The sequence below is a fragment of the Hetaerina americana genome, unplaced genomic scaffold, assembly GCF_022747635.1.
Source record: "Hetaerina americana unplaced genomic scaffold, ioHetAmer1.1.p SCAF_39, whole genome shotgun sequence".
Taxonomy (NCBI): Eukaryota; Metazoa; Arthropoda; class Insecta; order Odonata; family Calopterygidae; genus Hetaerina; species Hetaerina americana.
In genome coordinates, this window is record NW_027286974.1 from 337,811 (window position 1) to 356,085 (window position 18,275).

The 18,275-nt window shown below is 32.6% G+C and overlaps 1 protein-coding gene across 1 annotated transcript in view; it reads right to left on the reverse strand.

Moving 5' to 3' along the window:
- Positions 1-264: 264 nt before the first annotated feature.
- The window catches only part of LOC139691666 (uncharacterized), a 56,262-nt gene continuing 38,251 nt past the window's right edge, over positions 265-18,275 (reverse strand). The window contains exon 11 of the mRNA XM_071589510.1: positions 265-375. Coding sequence (XP_071445611.1) covers positions 265-375 — 111 coding nt within the window. The remainder of the gene's footprint in view (positions 376-18,275) is intronic.

The following is an 18,275-nucleotide window of genomic DNA, read 5'->3' on the forward strand; positions in this document are numbered from 1 at the left end:
AGATGGCTTTTAATTCCATAATTATATTGACTGACAGAATTGTTTACATTCTTCCAACCACTACTGCAAACAGAAGTTTATAAACTGCCGTCCTTAATGGTAACAATAACTCAAGTGAGATGATTCAATAACAAAATAGAAAGTGCAAATTCATGCGAAGAGGGAACATAATAAAAATTCAAAAAGAAAAGTTCAACTGTGAACAATTCTTATTTCAAAGCACAGATTGCTAATTATGCAAGCAACATGAATATAAAAACTCACCTAATTCTCTGTTTTAGCATTGCTGGACCTGTCACCTTGAATTGATTTGCACATTGGCAATTCTACATCCTTTTCTGGAGCAGCAGAGCAACTGCTACCAGTGTCAACCTCCTTATTGACAAGTCAATAAGGAGGTTGACACTTGTCAATAAGGAGGTCAAGAGGTATATATATACCTCACAAAACTTTGAGAAGAGAATTTCAGAGAAATAGCTGAGAAAAGTGTACCATTGATGAAGGCTGGCAACGAAAGAATTTCGCATTTGAAAGAATTCATTCATGGAAATGTACAATACTCACACTGAGTACTGTAGAAAATTTAAGAAGGTGCTTGCATTATTTCCCTCACATTAACCAGATACCATTATAATCACTAATATCACAATAAAAATGTTATTGTGTACATACTATCCTGTTGTGTTGTGATTTTCTCAATAAAATATGATAAAATATATCACTTTATATTTTTCCTTTATGATTACATCAATTAATTGCAGAACTGTTTCATGCATTTAAATTTAAATTTCATGATCATCAATTTAGCATTCTTTCAATTTCATATCATTGTCTCTGAGAAGTAAATTTTAATGTTTTTGGTGTACTTAAAAATGAATCAACCATGAGGCTTCCATGGCCTTGTTTAAACTCTGTAACCCTTAAGTTAAGTTTTGGGAAGCTTTGGGAATGGAAATTTCAAATATGTAGGGGTGGTTGGAAGGTCTAGAGGCATATATACCTCACAAAACTTTGAGAAGAAAATTTCAGAGAAATAGCTGAGAAAAGTGTACCATTGATGAAGGCTGGGAACGATATGTGGCATTGGAAGGAGTATAATCATAGTAATGCTTGCATATAAATGGCTATTAATTTATTTTGGAGGTTGGCTTTAGCCAGAACTTCACAATACAAAAGTGGCCAGAGAAGGTAACTGAAGCATTTAAAAGTATTTTTTGTGAGCATCAACCATTGAAAATTCAAAGAGTTATGCGTGATAGATTTTTATGTAGCAAATTCAGGAATTTCTTAATGACAGAGGATTAAAAACAACACTTGTATTTAAACCAACATTGCAATGAATATCCTTAAATGCTAAAATTAAATAAAATATTGAACCAAGATCTATGTTGATTATATCTGCAAATTAATCCAAAGTTAACTAAATGTACAGGGACTCTAGTTCTTCAATATCAACCATTTAAAACTAGGAAGCTTAATTAAAACATGATCTTATATCCCTTGGAAATGATCCACCTGAATATGGCCATAATTTGAAGCAACACGTTAAACATCGAATGGCCACACGTTTATTATACGAATAAGGAGAAAAATTACTTTTACAAGGAATTAGGGATAGGAAATATCTGGGAAAGATGAATCCCGCATTTGCTGAAAGCCATTTACCAACAAATGTCCAAACAAATTTTTAGCGATGTTTCAAACAATTCAAGAGGAAACTGATCCATTTTTTCCTATGAATTATCAGAATTAATGAGACATGGCTCCTAACACTACCAGCAAGAAACAAAATATCCATCCTTCCTTAAAAGCCAGAATCTTAGTGCCAAAGATACCCAAGTAGAACCTCATCTAATTAGGCAAAGTGCCTTGATATGCAAACCCATCCGGAACCCGAAGTTCTATTTTTCTAGATAAGTGAACCTTCTAGGTAGTCTCCCCTATTTCCCTTTCTTCCATCAAGAGATGGTCCTCATGAATGAATTACTTCAATGCTAATTTATCCTGAAGGCTGCTTCCACAAGAGGTAACAGCAATCCAAACCTATTTTTGTGCAGAGCCTAATACTTCAAACTCCAAACACCCCAACCCACATTCTTTAACATGAAGTCAGCATTACAATCCCCAGAGTTGTACAGACTTTGTTGAGACGATGAAAATGAGAACACTGCTTTGTAATCATTTTTGTTTCTCTTGCTGTCCATCCTATCTAATCAATTGCACCCTGTGTAATGGATTACATTGTCAGCAGTTCTCTGTGAGTTAGAAATCGGTTTTTTTCTGCCTTTTGATTGTAAGCACATTGCCACAGTCTCAAGGAAAGGGGAAAATCCCAATTTGACTTAGTGAGATCAGTCTATTCAACAAAATCGAACTATGCAGATCTGACAAAAAAATTTGCAATTCACTGGTTTTTATTTCATTATTTATAATATTTTCTACATGTCTTTTTCATTTTTTATTACGTTTAAATATTGTAGTTTAATTGAAAAATGTTTTTAAAAAAATATTAGTTTTGTGTTTTAAAATCGAAATATAATTGCTAAAAAATATTCTTCAAATTTATGATACTGTAGTAATTACATTAATTTTTCAGATGATGTAAATATATTACATCATTATTAACTACAATATTATATTTTAAAATAAAAAAACTGCATATGGATATCCAAACAAATAACTTCATAATATTTTTTTTCTAAGGTGATATATTTTCTTAAATTACCTTTTGCACTTCTCACTAGTACCCCTGAGATCCCCACTGCACTAAGAGGGTTAAATATTGTTATCATGATATACATAATAATGCTGAGATTTTTCACTTTATCAATTATTTTTTATTTTAAGAAATTACATAAACCAGGATAATAATGTCACTTTGTTACAATGTTGTAATTTTTTGTTTTACAATCGTTTCTTTAGAGTGAAATAACTCCAGGATCTTACATTTTCATGATCATTTTGCAGAGTGTGTCTTCATGTGTGTGATAAGGTGAGTATGCTGAATGAATGCTTTTGAACAGACATTGCACTTGTGAGGCCGTTCACCAGTGTGTGTCATTATGTGACTCTTCAGATGATGAGTCATAGCAAAAGTTTTCAAACAAATGACACAAGTGTGTGTCAGCAGGTGTGACTTTAGTTCACTTCTCTGTATAAAAGCTTTTGGACAGATGTAGCACTTGTGTGGCCTTTCACCAGTGTGTGTCATTATGTGTGTCTTTAGATGACTTTTCATAGGAAATGCTTTTGAACAAATGCCACACTTGTGAGGCCTTTCACCAGTGTGTGTCTTTATGTGTCTTTTTAGTTGATTGCCCAAAGCAAAAGCTTTCAAACAAACGACACACTTGTGTGGCTTTTCGCCAGAGTGTGTCAGCATGTGTGAATTTAGTTCACGGCTCCGGGTAAAAGCTTTTGAACAGATGTTACACTTGTGTGACTTTTCACCAGTGTATGTCAGCATGTGGCCCCTTAGAGAACCTTTTGCTGCAAATGGTTTAGAACAAATATGACACTTGTGAGGTGTTTCACCAGTGTGTGTAACCATGTGTGCCTTCAGATGACTTCTCTGAGTGAATCCTTTTGAACAGATGTTGCACTTGTGTGGCCTTTGATCAGTATGTTTCAATATGTGATCCTTTAGAAAACATTTATAAGCAAATGCTTTTAAACACACATCACATTTGTACCTCTTTCCATCAGTATGTGTCAACATGTGCCTCTTTAAGCTACTATTAAGAGCAAATCCTTTGCTACACATTTCACACCTGTGTGGCCTTTCTCCAGTGTGTGTTAACATGTGCGTCTGTAAATTTATATTTTTAGCAAAACCTTTTAAACATAATGCACATTGAAATGGCCTTTCCCAAGTATGTATTGACATGTGCCTTTTGAGTTTACTTAAATTTAGAAAGTTTTTGGAGCAGAATTCACATTGGTGCTTCTTCTTAAGAGCATGCACCCATTTTATATGACTTGCAAGGTGTTCTTTTCTCATAAATACCTCCAAACAAACATCACATTTGAATTGCATCACCTTGTTAAGGTGCACATGCATTTCATGATCTTTTAGAAGGTCCCTTTGTTCAAATACATCGTTGCAAATTTTATACACATTCAGTTGAGTGGCTGAAGCATTTTCTCCAGCATTATCTTGTTTTTGGTAATCATCTGAAACATTTGAAGGATAAGGTAAGGTTGATATTCATTTAATAATATATTCCTGCAATGAAAAAATTGTTTAAACCAGTTTCGATAAACATATTATTGTAAATAAATTATTATAGGTATGCATGTTCACATCTTTTCCTGTAAAAAGTCATTTGTCTATGTAAGTAATGTAGCAACTCCAGCTGTGCTGAAATCCCAGGAACAAAACATCTGTCATTAACTAAAGCTGACCTGAATTATGCCTGTGGATAAGGGCTTCTCTGGTTTTGCACCAGGTCAAGTTTTGGTAGCACCAATGTTTCGACAGCTAATTCTGCCATCGTCTTCAGGGTGAAGTGACATTGCCGGGATTGTGCCTAGTATTTATATGTTTGGCGTGCAGTCTGCTGTCTTGTGAATGCCAGAGCCTACATCTCATTTTTGTCATCCATATTGAAAAATATTGACAGGATACTTATAAACATAAGGTGAAGACAATACATAATCCTCAGAGCAAGTTGAAATCCTTCTTATCCACCGTGAAGGATGACCGGAATCTAAAAAGAGCTGGAGTTTACAAAATCCCCTGAGAGTGTGGGAAATCATACATTGGGGAAACCGGGAGAACAGTGGAAAAGCAACTCATTGAACACAAGAGATGTATCCAACTCTGCTACACCAAGAAATTGGCGGTGGCAGAACATTGCATCGAAAAAGAACATAGAATAGAATTCTCAAAGACAAAGGTCCTTTGTCCAGCCAATAGATACTGGGACCGGATTGTCAATGAAGGAGTCCACATAAGATTGAACAAGAACCTGGTGAATTGAGACAACAGATTCCAGATTAGCAATGCATGGAAACCTGTACTCAAAAAGATCACGGAATCGAGAGAACAAGCATCATAAGCAATCACAAGTCGGCAGACTCAACAGAAAACATAAATACTGGGCACATTCCTGGCAATGTCAATTCACCCTGAAGACAATGGCAAAGTTAGCTGTCGAAACGTTGGTGCTACCCAACCTGACCTGGTGCAAAACCGGAGAAGCCTTCATCCACAGTATTTGCCAGGAAAGCCTCAGATCATTCTGAATTATGCCTTCTAGCACATTTTGTTTTACCTTCATCAGTGTCAATATGCTTTTCTCAGGGTAGGGGGAGTGGTGAAATGATGTCATGCTGTTATTTTTTCAAAAACTGCATCACAAAGAGAAGGGTATGAGCCCAATTTGGCAACAATAAGGTATGCAAATCTTTCTTTTCAGATGCAAATCTTCAGAAAAAATCCTCTGAAAAGAAATGCGAGGACACTCAAGACATCTCACAGAGTTGATCAATGGTTCTGTGATGATCTTCAACAATTAGTGCATTGATTTTGTCAACAGCTGTTGATGTTGAAGGGTGGCCTGAAAGGGGTTGGTCTTTAATTAAATTGGTTTTCAAAAGTATAAACCACTCATAGACTCTGGTTTTCCTTAAAACAGCTTTAGCATAACAGGTCTTGAGCATTATAAATGTTTCCGCTGCAAATTCACCCAACAGGAAATAAAATTTTACTGCAGTGTTTTTCTCTGGATAATCTTCCATCATTGTTTATTGCCAAAATGAAAAAAATATTGCCATTGAAAAAGCTTTAACTGACTACTGCAGCCCAATTTCTGTTACTTTTGTGTCCCCTTTTTATCTGCAAAATTTTACCTTTTTTGTTCTACCAATTGCTTATTTCACCAAGCATGCTTAACCAATGAGCACCTTAATGTTTGTAAGCACATAAAGTAAGTACTAAAATTCACAGCATCTTCAATATCTGACTAATAAATATGGAATACCAATTGTTATTTTGCTTGGTAGTAGATTGAAACTGCTCTTGTGGACCAAAGAAAAAGGAATATAGCATAGACTTGAAGTAAAATGAACTGTTTTTTTATTGCAAATAAACAACCAATAAAGAAAATTATCTAATAGAAGGGTTTATCATGATCTTACATAACTGTTCCACATGGGTTTATATAGTGTTACCTTAGCAAAACAAGTATTTTTTATACAATGACTTAAAGAAGGAACAAGAACATTTCCTAAGCATTTAAAATAAAATTAGCATACAGGGAAAGAAATATATCATTTAAGGAATGATATATTTTTTCCACAAAAAAATTGTAAATCATTAGGGAAATTTTATACTGCTGCTTTTAACATAATGCAGAAAATAAATCAATAGCAATGGATATGACATAACTAGGAAAACCTAGGATTGGGACTAGGAAAGTGAGAGTATACAGCAGTAACATTAAGTTGTGCAATTTATTTGTTATAATTTTTAGACATTTTTTTAAATTTCCATATGATTTTATTAATTTAATAATTGTGTTGGTAACATAAATTGTACATTTTTCCTGGCTAAATTATATGAATAACTGAATTATTTTGTAGTAAATTATTTTTGCATCTAATTGTAATGTATCATAATTTACTCTTTATGCATTTTGCAGAAGATATTTAATGAAAATTCTTTTTAGCTTCACTGAAAAAAGTAATCAATCAAATTTTAACACCAAATGTTTCCAGCATAAAAAGGTGTGCTGAATATGACTTAGCTTACCTTGATAACTTATTGACAAGATCAATTGTGAGGCAGTGCTGTGTAATGACCTACTTAAATTCAATTATTCCAAAAAATCCATTTTTCTTACTTTTGATTGGGTTACATTAAATGACTTTTTTATACTTTTAACGACTGAAAATAAAAATATCAAATTTCGGCAAAATTTTATCAAGTTGACCAAGCCAATTGGCTATTTTGCCTTACCAACATATCCCAGGAGGACCTTAGGGATAAATGTAAAATTAGAAGGCACTGAACTAACTCTCATCTTGGGACTAGGTTTTTGTGGCATTCAGATGGAAGACTTTCATTCTCAGGATGTCATCATGTATGTTATTTTTCAGACAACAGTTTAATCCGTGTCAACAAGGGTCTTCAGGTTGAAGTGAACCAGGTCAGGGTACTTCAACCTGAAGATGCTTGTTGAAACACAAGCAAAACAGTTCTCAGAAAAACCACCTACATGTGACATCCCCTGAATGAAGAGTGTAACTCTCATCTTAATCTTTCATTAAATCCATTGTGTAGATATCAAAATTAGAACATAATATTGGCCTGTTAATTTTTCAAAAAGTACATACATCTAACAAGTGCTTTGATAAGCAATTCGAGGTTTATTCCCATGGAAACTGAATGAATTAGTACAGCAGGAAACTAATATTAGGAACAAAAGTATGGGGCAATTAGAAAAAAAACAAATAAATCCTATCCTGTTGCTTCAAACAAAAGCAGTATATACATAAATAAAGAATAATAGACATGGAAAATGAAAGAAAATAGTCTAACTGTAAATAATGGACATGTAAAAAATAAATGAATGGCATTGATACCTTTCACATGATGTTTAGATCCTACTTAGGGTAAAACAAGATATAGAAAGGGAACATGGTTGTTTTTATTTATTTCATTTATAGTTCTTCACTGATATAGCCCAAAATCAGCATAAAAAATCAGCATAATAGAGTAAAACAAAAGAAGAGACTTGAAAACACAGCATGATTAATATAAGATCTAGTCTGAGTAGCTAAATAAATAATATTAAATATATTAATAAATAATTGCAAAAAAGGATGATAATATTATCATCTTTTTTTGCAATAAATCATACTATTTTAAATGGCCGTTCAGTTATTTTTAAAACAATTTTAAAAAGTTAACCCAGTCTTTCCACAATACATTAGAAGCACTGCAAAGGATTTATCACCAATAATTCTATTACACCAGAAAGTAGCAAAAGTGAAGTGTCAGCACAGCCATTAGCTGTCCTTACCTTGTTCCTGCAACACCTCCTCTTCCAGTCTTACTTGCATCTGAGGAATATCAGCATCACACTCTTCCTTAATGTCAACTTCTTCCTGACAGGGCATATTTATTTCTGAATCTTCCAAATTATCCTGCAAGATCAAAAAAAAACAACAGATTTTTAGGATACCCATGAAAAATGTTTTTAAAACATGTTATTTTTAAATTAAGATAAAAAAATTGTTAACGTGTACGCATTCTATTAATATATTAAATAATATTTTAGCTGATAGCTCTTGAAAAAAATAATTTTCTTTCTTCAAACAATTTACTTGCATTGGTTAGGATAAAAGGATTGATGTATGCAGAGAGTATGAAATACTTGTTGTGAAGTTGTCAGCCTGTTCAGTTGAGAAACACACTGCATATGACTCTACACAGAAATGCCTCTTGAGACTTGGCCTCAGCCATATTGAAGAGATATTGAGAACCCATCAACTAAGGTCGTACACTTTGCGAACTAGTGCTAACTTCATATGCATTATAATTATGTTTAGGTAATTACCAGTTAAGGTAGGTTATGGATGGACATAACTACCAAATAAATCTTTTGTGACTGCTAAGAAAAAAAAGTCCACTGGCATACTTCACATTAAGCCCCGTTCATCTCTGAGTACTTCTTCTCATTTACCCAATCCAAAATTCTTTTCTTGTTCATGCCCTATCCTAATTTAACTAACATTCTCTCCTCTATTCGTTTTTAGCCTCCCACTGCCAGACAATATGGCTTTCCTCCAATTTTTCCTGCCTTCATAGGATTTTTCGCACAAACCCATACCCTTGCCCAAAATGCCTAGCACTTCCTGATTTGTTTTCTTTCTGGTCAACTGCCTTTTCTCTATTCTTTTACATACCCTCATTTCAAAAGCCACCAATACTTTTCTGTTAATGTCCCATATCAAATTTGAACGAGTCTTTTCTTTATATCTTTACTCCATGTCCCTGTCATCAAATCCTACCTTTTTAATGCCTCATTTCTTAGTGCAGGTTTTCTTCTTACCTCACTGCTGCATTGAAAGTATTGTTGCTGAACACCTCGATGTGAAATTGCTTTAGTTTTTGCCCTCCTTTTCCAATGTCTTGCATTTACCTTTCTTGAAAATTGCACAATATATTTCATTTATATTGATTCTTATTCCATATCTATCACATAATGGACAACCCAGCCTTACATCTCTTCTGAGCACCGCCCACCAGACCATCTGTCCTTAACTTACACCTTCCCAGTCTGAGATATGTACAGGTTAATGATTAGCCTCCTGTCCATCCTATCTATTCTTATATTCCACATTTAACTCACTAGTTCAACCCAATTCACTATATCAAATGAGCTTTTGAAATCATCAACACTGATAGGTACATAGTGATTGTAATTTAAATTCCTCTCGATTAATGTTCCGATTACTTCAGAAGCATTATGCATGTCTCTCCCATTCCTGAACCCAGACTAAAAATACCCTAAGTAATTATTTGCTCGACACTATCTTTTTATCGAAAATACAAAAAACCACTTCAGATGTGCATTATTTCAAACTTATTGTTCTGTAGTTTTCACATAATGTGACCTTTACCTTATTTGGAAAGGAAATAAAACTTATCACATAACGTTTTCCTGCCAGATTCCTTCCGCAAAGCTTCTATGAATTAGTCCATATACTTTTCCTCCCATATTTTCCAAACCTTTTGGTAATTCTGCGAACATATTCTTTACCCCTACTGCCTTATATAACTTAATCTGCTTTAAAGCCCTTTATATGTCATCATCGGATATACCTGGACCTAATCTATATTCCTCACTCTAGTCTTACTTTTTAATGTATAAACTTGTTTACCTAAGTTCTTAACTGTTCAGTTTTTTGATATTCTATCCATGTTTCTTGGATATTTTCTTTGTCCTAGCTTTCTTTATCTGAGTCAAGTTCTAACACTGTGTTACCATGTTGGCCTAACTGCTTTAACAGACAGTTTTTCACATTATTTCTTTCAATTCTCTTGGATCTGTCCTATGTCAGCTATAAACTTACTCAACATATTTATAATTGTTATAATAGATCTTTTCTACTTACTTTCTGATAATGATTTAACCTTGCTAAATCATACTCTAATTTTGCCCTTCTTCAACAGACTTACCATATCCTTAATCCTGAGAACCATCATTTTATGTGCTAACAAAAATTTAGAGAACCAATAACATCCAAATATAATGGAAAGAGTCAACCCCAGCCATACTCTTATTAATGGGCAAAGGATGGGTAAGGGAAATTAGGGAAGATATAAGCAAATATATCAATAAAAATTATTTAAAAAATAAATACCTTAAAATAAAACAATTAATAAAGATAATAAAAAACTAAAAATAATTGAAATAATTAAATACCATAAATGGTTAGAACAATGAAATGGAAGACTGCAAATAAATCATTTACTAACTAGCTTCGACAATATAGCATTGATCCTTGCTAGTCTCAAGCACTCAAACACAAGTAATAAAATAAAAATTAGTATAATAATAAATGAAAATTGTTCATGCACTCTTTAACTTAGATATACTATGCAGAATTAATCCATGCTAATCCCTTGCTCTTCCACTATCCCAGGGCTTATGAGAGGTTTCCTATCGCATCAGGGGCTTACTAACTACACATATGAAAATAAAATTAAAAATTATAACAAATGAAAAATAATCATGCACACTCTAGCTCAGATGTACTATATAGCAAGGATCCTTGCTCTTCTTAAGCAACCACATTCAATCAGGGCTTACAAGAGATTCCTTCTGCACCAGTGGCCCGTGAGGCACACGTAATATAATAATAAAAACAAAATAATTATAAAATCTCCAGCCTATATTTCTTAAGCAGCATTGATCCTTGCCTGTAACATGCACTCACACTATAGCAGGGCCTACAAGAGGTTTCCCTCTGGGTCAGGGGCTCACTATTCACACATAGTGAAATAAATTTGAAAATTGTAACAAATGAAAAAAAATCACCCATCCTCTAGATCGGATGTACTATATTGCATTGATTCTTGCTATTCTTAACCTCTCCAACATCCATCATCTCTCTTTTCACTATGACCTGCATATGTTTGTTAAAAATGTTCAACAATAATAAAAAATATGACTAGAAAAGAAAAACATAGCACTACATTCACCTATTTCAATACAAGACTCATATCATAAGCAAGAATGCAAAGCTTTTGCCTTTTTCATTGGAAAGGTACTACATATATGGATCATCGCAAAAAAACTATATAGCCAAAAATATAAGTCTTGCTCATAAAGACCTATGCTGTTAACTTGAGTAAATAGCATTACATTTAAGGCATGAAACATAAAAATCTGTTCTTGTCATGGTAGTCATTATTTGAAAAATTAGTCATTATGCAACAATTGCTCTTATTTTTCCCTTACCTCAAGAGAACTCTCTTCCTGAATTTGAATATTATGGTTCACTTCATCCTGGCTTGCTGGAATTTCAATATCCACCAGTTCTCCAACATCCATCTTCTCTCTTTTCACTATGACCTGCATATGTTTGTTAAAAATGTTGAACAATAGTAAAAAATATGACTAGACTGTTGCCAGTTTCAACATTTATGTATGAGAATTTTAGAAAAATATTGGGTAGTAAAAATGATTTATAATAGGTTATTATTGGACATATTTGAAGTGAAAATGCAAATCTTAGACATTCCAAAATGACTAATTGCAAATACTTCTTTAATCAGGATTTATTCAACATTGAATGTTTTGAACATATGACCCTATAACTTTAACCTTATTAGAATAGATGCTAGTCATTTTCTTGGCACATTGTATGTTTCAAAGATCAAATGAAAAACTACCATTGAATCAATGTTTACATGAATGAAATATTTCCATATAAAAGTATATCTTTTAAAAACTAATACATCAATGGATCTGACAGAGGGATAAATATGTCAAAATACAGAGGAATTACTTTGGCAATGCTTTGGAAATAATTGTAATTTTTTCCTTTGTACATGTCTAATGCATATAATATAAACGCAATTTTTAAGTCAATGCCAGTACTTGTCGTTTGGTCATTAGGCATTTGTACACTAGGGAGGAAATCGCTGCATACATCTATTTCAATACACCACCTATATTTAGTGTAGTAATTCAATGCTCTTGTCTTTTCCATTGCCAAGGAATTACATATGAGGACCATTGCTATCATGCTATGTGGCCAAAAATATGTCTTTTACATAAGAACTCGTACCATTAAATTCAGTAAATAGCATTACATTTAAGGCATGAAACATAAAAATCTTTTCTTCTCATGGTAGTCATGATTTGAAAAATTAAGCATTATTCATTATGCAACAATTGCTCTTATTTTTCCCTTACCTCTTCCTGAATTTGAATATTATGGTTCACTTCATCCTGGCTTACTGGAATTTCAATATCTTCCGGTTCTCCAACATCCATCTTCTCTCTTTTCACTCTGACCTGCATATGTTTGTTAAAAATGTTGAACAATAATAATAAATAAAACATCAAAATCAACCAACATCAATCAACATCAAAATAAAAGTTGAGTGCTAAATCAACAATTTCTATTGAATGAAAATGGTTGTGATAATTGCAATTCGAAATTAAACAGCAAGGATTTTGTCCTAATATCTTATGATTATGGAATAACATGATTCCATTTTAACCTGTGGGAAGATCATTTATATTTACATATACTTGAGCTAGATATCACAGAAAAACATATTACCAAGCTAAAAAATTCTAAAATTCAAAAATACATTACGTTTGCTAATTTCAACATTTAGGGATAAGAAATTTTTAACAGATAATATCTTAAAAAATGAATTGTATTAGTTTACCATTTAATATATATATATGAAGTGAAAATTTAAATCTCAGACATTCCACAATGACAGAATGGGAATTCTTCTTTAATATGAAATCATTCACAATTGTAGGTGTTGAACAATTAAAACCAATAATTTAAATAAATAAGAAAAGATTCACGTCATTCTATGCATAAATTTGTTTCCAAAATGAATGGAAAAAATAACATAAATTCAATGTTTACATGAAGGTCAGCATACAAGTACATCTTAAAAAACTAATACATTAGAAAATCTGACAGAGTGGAAAATATACCAAAAAACAGCGGAATTACTTTGGCAAGGCATTGGAAATATTTGTGTCCTATTTGTTTACAAGGCAAAAAATTGAATGCTAAGAGATAATGGTGGAAAACACCATAATTATAATTTTGATTCTGGCCTCTAGTCATTTAAGAACACCTGTATGGATAACAATGCCATGTGATTGCTGAGGCTACGTGAAAACATGATCATTGAATCATGATCCCATTCAGCTTATGGAGGTTTTTCCATAAGCTGAATGGGATCATGATTCAATTACCATACATCAATTACCTCAGTCCCCATTCTATCGAAAACAAAAGATATAACCTGAATTCATCATAATGCTTCCCAAAGATAAATGCATCACTTCTGGCAATGAATGAGTGCTAACATTGTTTCAACCGGGAATGCTTCTTTTATGCAATTTGCTTGAAACTCTAGCATTGACCGCGCCAAGTCATCATCGTTACTGAAGGCATGATTTGACTCCCTCCCTATATTTAACTTTCTATACCAAATATGAGCAAAGGACTGGAATTACAATAATAAAATATAACTAAAATTTGTTTTCTTTGGAGTAACTTTATGGAATTTGCATTATATAATGAAATTAAAAGTAATTATTCACTTTATTATTTAACACTTTATTTAAAGACACAATCCAGATTTCCAAAGTGAATGTCATCATCAGATGGTCCTAATAGAATCAAACTTGGTATTTATACATTCTGATCAACGGCAGGGGTTTGGTCAGAGATGGATGGTGGTGGGATGAAATGGTTTGAAGATTTCATGCATTGGTCCATTATTTAATAGCTTAATGTAGGAACTTAAAGGAACTTAATGTAATTAAATGTTAGCAGTAAACAAAGGCTATTCAGAAGATTTAATTACTAAACTATCACAGAAGAAACTTACAGAAATACCATCAAGTCCCATTACATTAAGCCCTAATAATTTAAAATATCTCATTGCCAAATGGGACCAGGACTATATCTAGGGACCGTGCCTCAAAATGTAATTAAAATAGAACCAAAAAGGAAAAATGAAATGTCATTTTACAGCGGTCAAGTGGCCTTAAGAACCTGATCACTTATACTAAAGACAAAGTCCCCAAAAATGAGAGGAGAGAAATATGAGAGTTAAAGTGATCAACAAAGTGTATTGCGTGAACAGGATGGAAAATTTAAGGAAAGAATTAAAGAACATGAAACATGTGTTAAAAATAAGAGCTTAACATTCCTCTTTGCAAAGAAACTCATCAAAAGTGCCCACTGAAGTGTTTTTTTCATCATAAAACAAGATAATTTGGGAAAATATAAGCTCTCCTTAATGCACGAAGACCACATTTGATGAATAAATTATGAGCAGAATCGTCATATATTGCCTGTTATGTAATATAAAATGTCTAGCCTATAAATTAGCAGGGGTAGATAACATTCATATCTTTGGAAAATTATTATCCAATGTAATTAGAAGCTTATATTTTGTTGTAACAAAAACCGTTTAAAAAATTAAAAACAACTGCTTTCCGACTATGCCATTAATTATTAGAGAAGATGGAAAATTACTAATCAATATGAATAAATAAAACAAAAAAAGGATTTATCATTTTTCCAGCGTCCACTTTACACCTATTTGGCACCTTCATTAATTTTTAATCCTTGCGTAACTATGACTAGGTACTATTAGGCTGCACAATTGGTTAAAATAATTATAGATGTAACTCAAATTCAAATTACAAATTCTGTTAATAGCACCGATTACAAACTACACATTTGCAAATTTTACTTAATACTTCTTGGAGTTTCTTCATGAGATGGAAATTTCTTCAAGAAAATGGCTTTGAACAAGAAGTCATTACTACAATATAGTATTTTCACACGAGATTATATTTCACATAGGTACATACGTAAATTCATAACCTTTCCCGCTTTTTTACAATTTATGAAGCGTAATTACCTTTTTTTATGAACTAATTTCACTAATTTTTTAAAAGAAGGTAGTCTAAGTACTCTCATGCATGCTCTTTTCATAAGCATACAAGTATTCAATTTTTTTCTCACGAACATTGTTAATGCAAACAATATTCGCAATGTTTAAGTAAATACCCGTATTTGCCATTTGGTTATTACCCATTTAGGCATTTCTACCCTTGGGAGGAAATCTATTTCATATAAACACGTTAATTAAACAATATGCCTAAATTCGTAACGAATATTGTAACCACGGACATTATGACATAAAAACATAACTTGAAGACAACTCACCTTTTCGGGGCTAATATTTCCCTCGTCCTGTTTGTATTCCGTTTGTCTCTCCAACATAAGATTGTTTTCGTAGCATTGCTGCTTAAACATATAGAAATCGGTCAGTATTTTAAAGCACTGATAACATATAAACCACGGGTTGATTCTATCCATCACTACCTACGAAAACAAGATTATCAAGGTATTAAATCCCACACATCTTCTCTCAGTAGGACTCTAATTATTGACATAGTAATGCAAGAGCTTTGTTTTGACATAAAACAGGGAACAAACAAAAACTTTGTGGCAAAATTACGATAACAGCGTCTTGATGGATAAGTAAACACGTAAATGATAGCTTACTTTCAATTCCAATAACTCTTCTATTGCTTCCCGGACCAACTGCTCGGCATCGTCGTTTTCACTAAAAATATTTGTCAACCGACCACCACGGCCAAGACATAATCTACACTTTAAACTTTCTTGCCGAGACATCTTCGTAGCACTTAAAACTGTCAACATTAAAAACACGTAAGCAATGGATTCCAAAATGGCCGACTATGTATCTTTGAGTCGTTCGATCTGAATGGATCCCAAAGTGGGAGTTTGCTAATCGTTCTTCTTTTGTTTTTGACCGAGGTGAATAACAAATTCAAATAACTTAATACAAATTACACAAATTACTTAATACGGCATATTTAGTTGCAGTCAAAGAATTTTAATAAATAAAGTTGAAACAAAACCATGGCATGGATTCTAAAAAATACAACGACTGTTAGCCAAAGGTCAAATGATTTGAAATAATTACAAAAAGCGAAGTTTGAATTGCTCTGTTTTTTATGATTTTAATCAGACCATTTAAATTGATACTTCTATTCCTTAAAACAAAGTATTTGGTATTATCCTGGTGCCCAGTATTATGCAAAATATATGACGTTTGTAATGTGAATTAATTAAATCCGGGTTTTCTTTTACTATAAAGAGGCAAATCCAAAGTCATGTGTGAATTAATTGTAATTCCTTATTAGTAAAAGCTAATAATTAATATTTAGATTTTTCTTACCCTGTTTACTCCAGTAAAAACTTGCTATAAATCCAAGTTTTAATGGCAGTTCTGTGTTAGTATAATAATGAATACTAAGTTTTTATGCATGTATTTTCATTGAATTAACGATTTCATGCATCATAAAAACGCATTAATGATGCATACTGTGGATTTCTCCCAAACAATTCTTAAATCCCTCCCTTATTTGCGATTTTCTGTCCGTTTTCAATCCAGTCTGCTTAACCTGAATTTTTCTCCATACTCATATTAGAGAAGGCTCCAATTAGAAGGACAGGTGACAATAGAATAGACAGCATGCCATAGTCATACTTCTCAAACTACAAAATATTGACTCTTCTCTCCCTACTCGCACTTGATAGCAGTCTCAGACATGGACTGTATGTTGAAAAGCTTCCTTTCCCATCTGTGATATAATCCTTAGATAATATTCTCACTCACATTCGTATAATTAAAGTTAGGTGTTCGTTATTATGGCAGCTCAAACGATCAGGTTTTTTCATAATCCCAAGATAATAATGGTATAATGGCTCTATGATATAATCTTAAGATACTCTACCGCCCAGATACTCCTATACCCATTACTAGTTTATAACTATGACAGCAGTTCTTCAAGTGAGGCTGATTTCATGAATATGACAGTGTAATATTCACCTAAGAACATACATACTTTACGTAAGTAAGTATGGTCATATCGGAATGAATTTAAATAAATTTACCAAGGGATAATGAAATAAATAATATTAGCATGAAGTCTTTCATCTATTTTGGAATATAGTTCATAACATTTTTCGTATTTCAGAAGAGGGGACGTCAACTATCGAATAATTATTTTGGCGTGTATTCTTAAAGAAACCGAATGGAAAAACGGCAAAGTAGGACTTATAATATACTTTCATTACTCTAGGATTACGTCGGCTGATAGATGCCTGTATTATTGGTTAATCTTGAATGTTTGCATCGTAAAAATCTTTGAAATGAAAGAACGGAACATCATTGTTTTCATTCAATTATTTTTATGTCTATTCAAATGATTTCATTTATACTACAAAAGCTCATTAATATCTTAAGAAAGGCGAATTCCGATTTTCCATGACTCAGCCTTGAATTAAATCTGAGTAATCGCGAGAAAGGTTTTCATGTGTGATGTGGAATAAGATCCTCTCCTTCCAAACCAATCCATTCCTTTTCCATTCAAAACAACTTCGTAACAACTGAAGAACAAAATGCAAGTGGCCAGCTTAAGAGTCACGTATTTTGTGTGTTATTCCTACACTGAAAACTTTAAATTCTTCGTGAAGTAATGTGTGAAAAACGGCTTTGTATTTCTATAGTTAGTTTTTAGTTCAATTTTTCTGTATACTTGAAAACGATCAGAATTTCCTATTAAGCTGAATTTTAACTTAATTTTAATTTAATTGTTTAAACAACAATTGTTTAAACAATGTACAATTCATACTGGAAAAAAATAAAGGATTTAATAAATTTTACAGTGAGTTCAGAAGTGTACTTTGCTCACTATTTTAATTATATGTTTAAGAAATTTCCCAGATCTGTCGATTGAATGTAATCTGTCGATTGATTGATCCTAACATTTACGAAGTAATTAATTTTTTTGTTTCCCACTTTAAATCAAAGAATGCCTGTCATTCTTCATCGCCTAATAAACATGTATAAAAGGGTTTACCTAATTTACCTAATTAATAGATTACAATTAAATAGCCCCAAATTTTTGGGAACGGATTAAGATTATTTATTTCAATCCTTAACT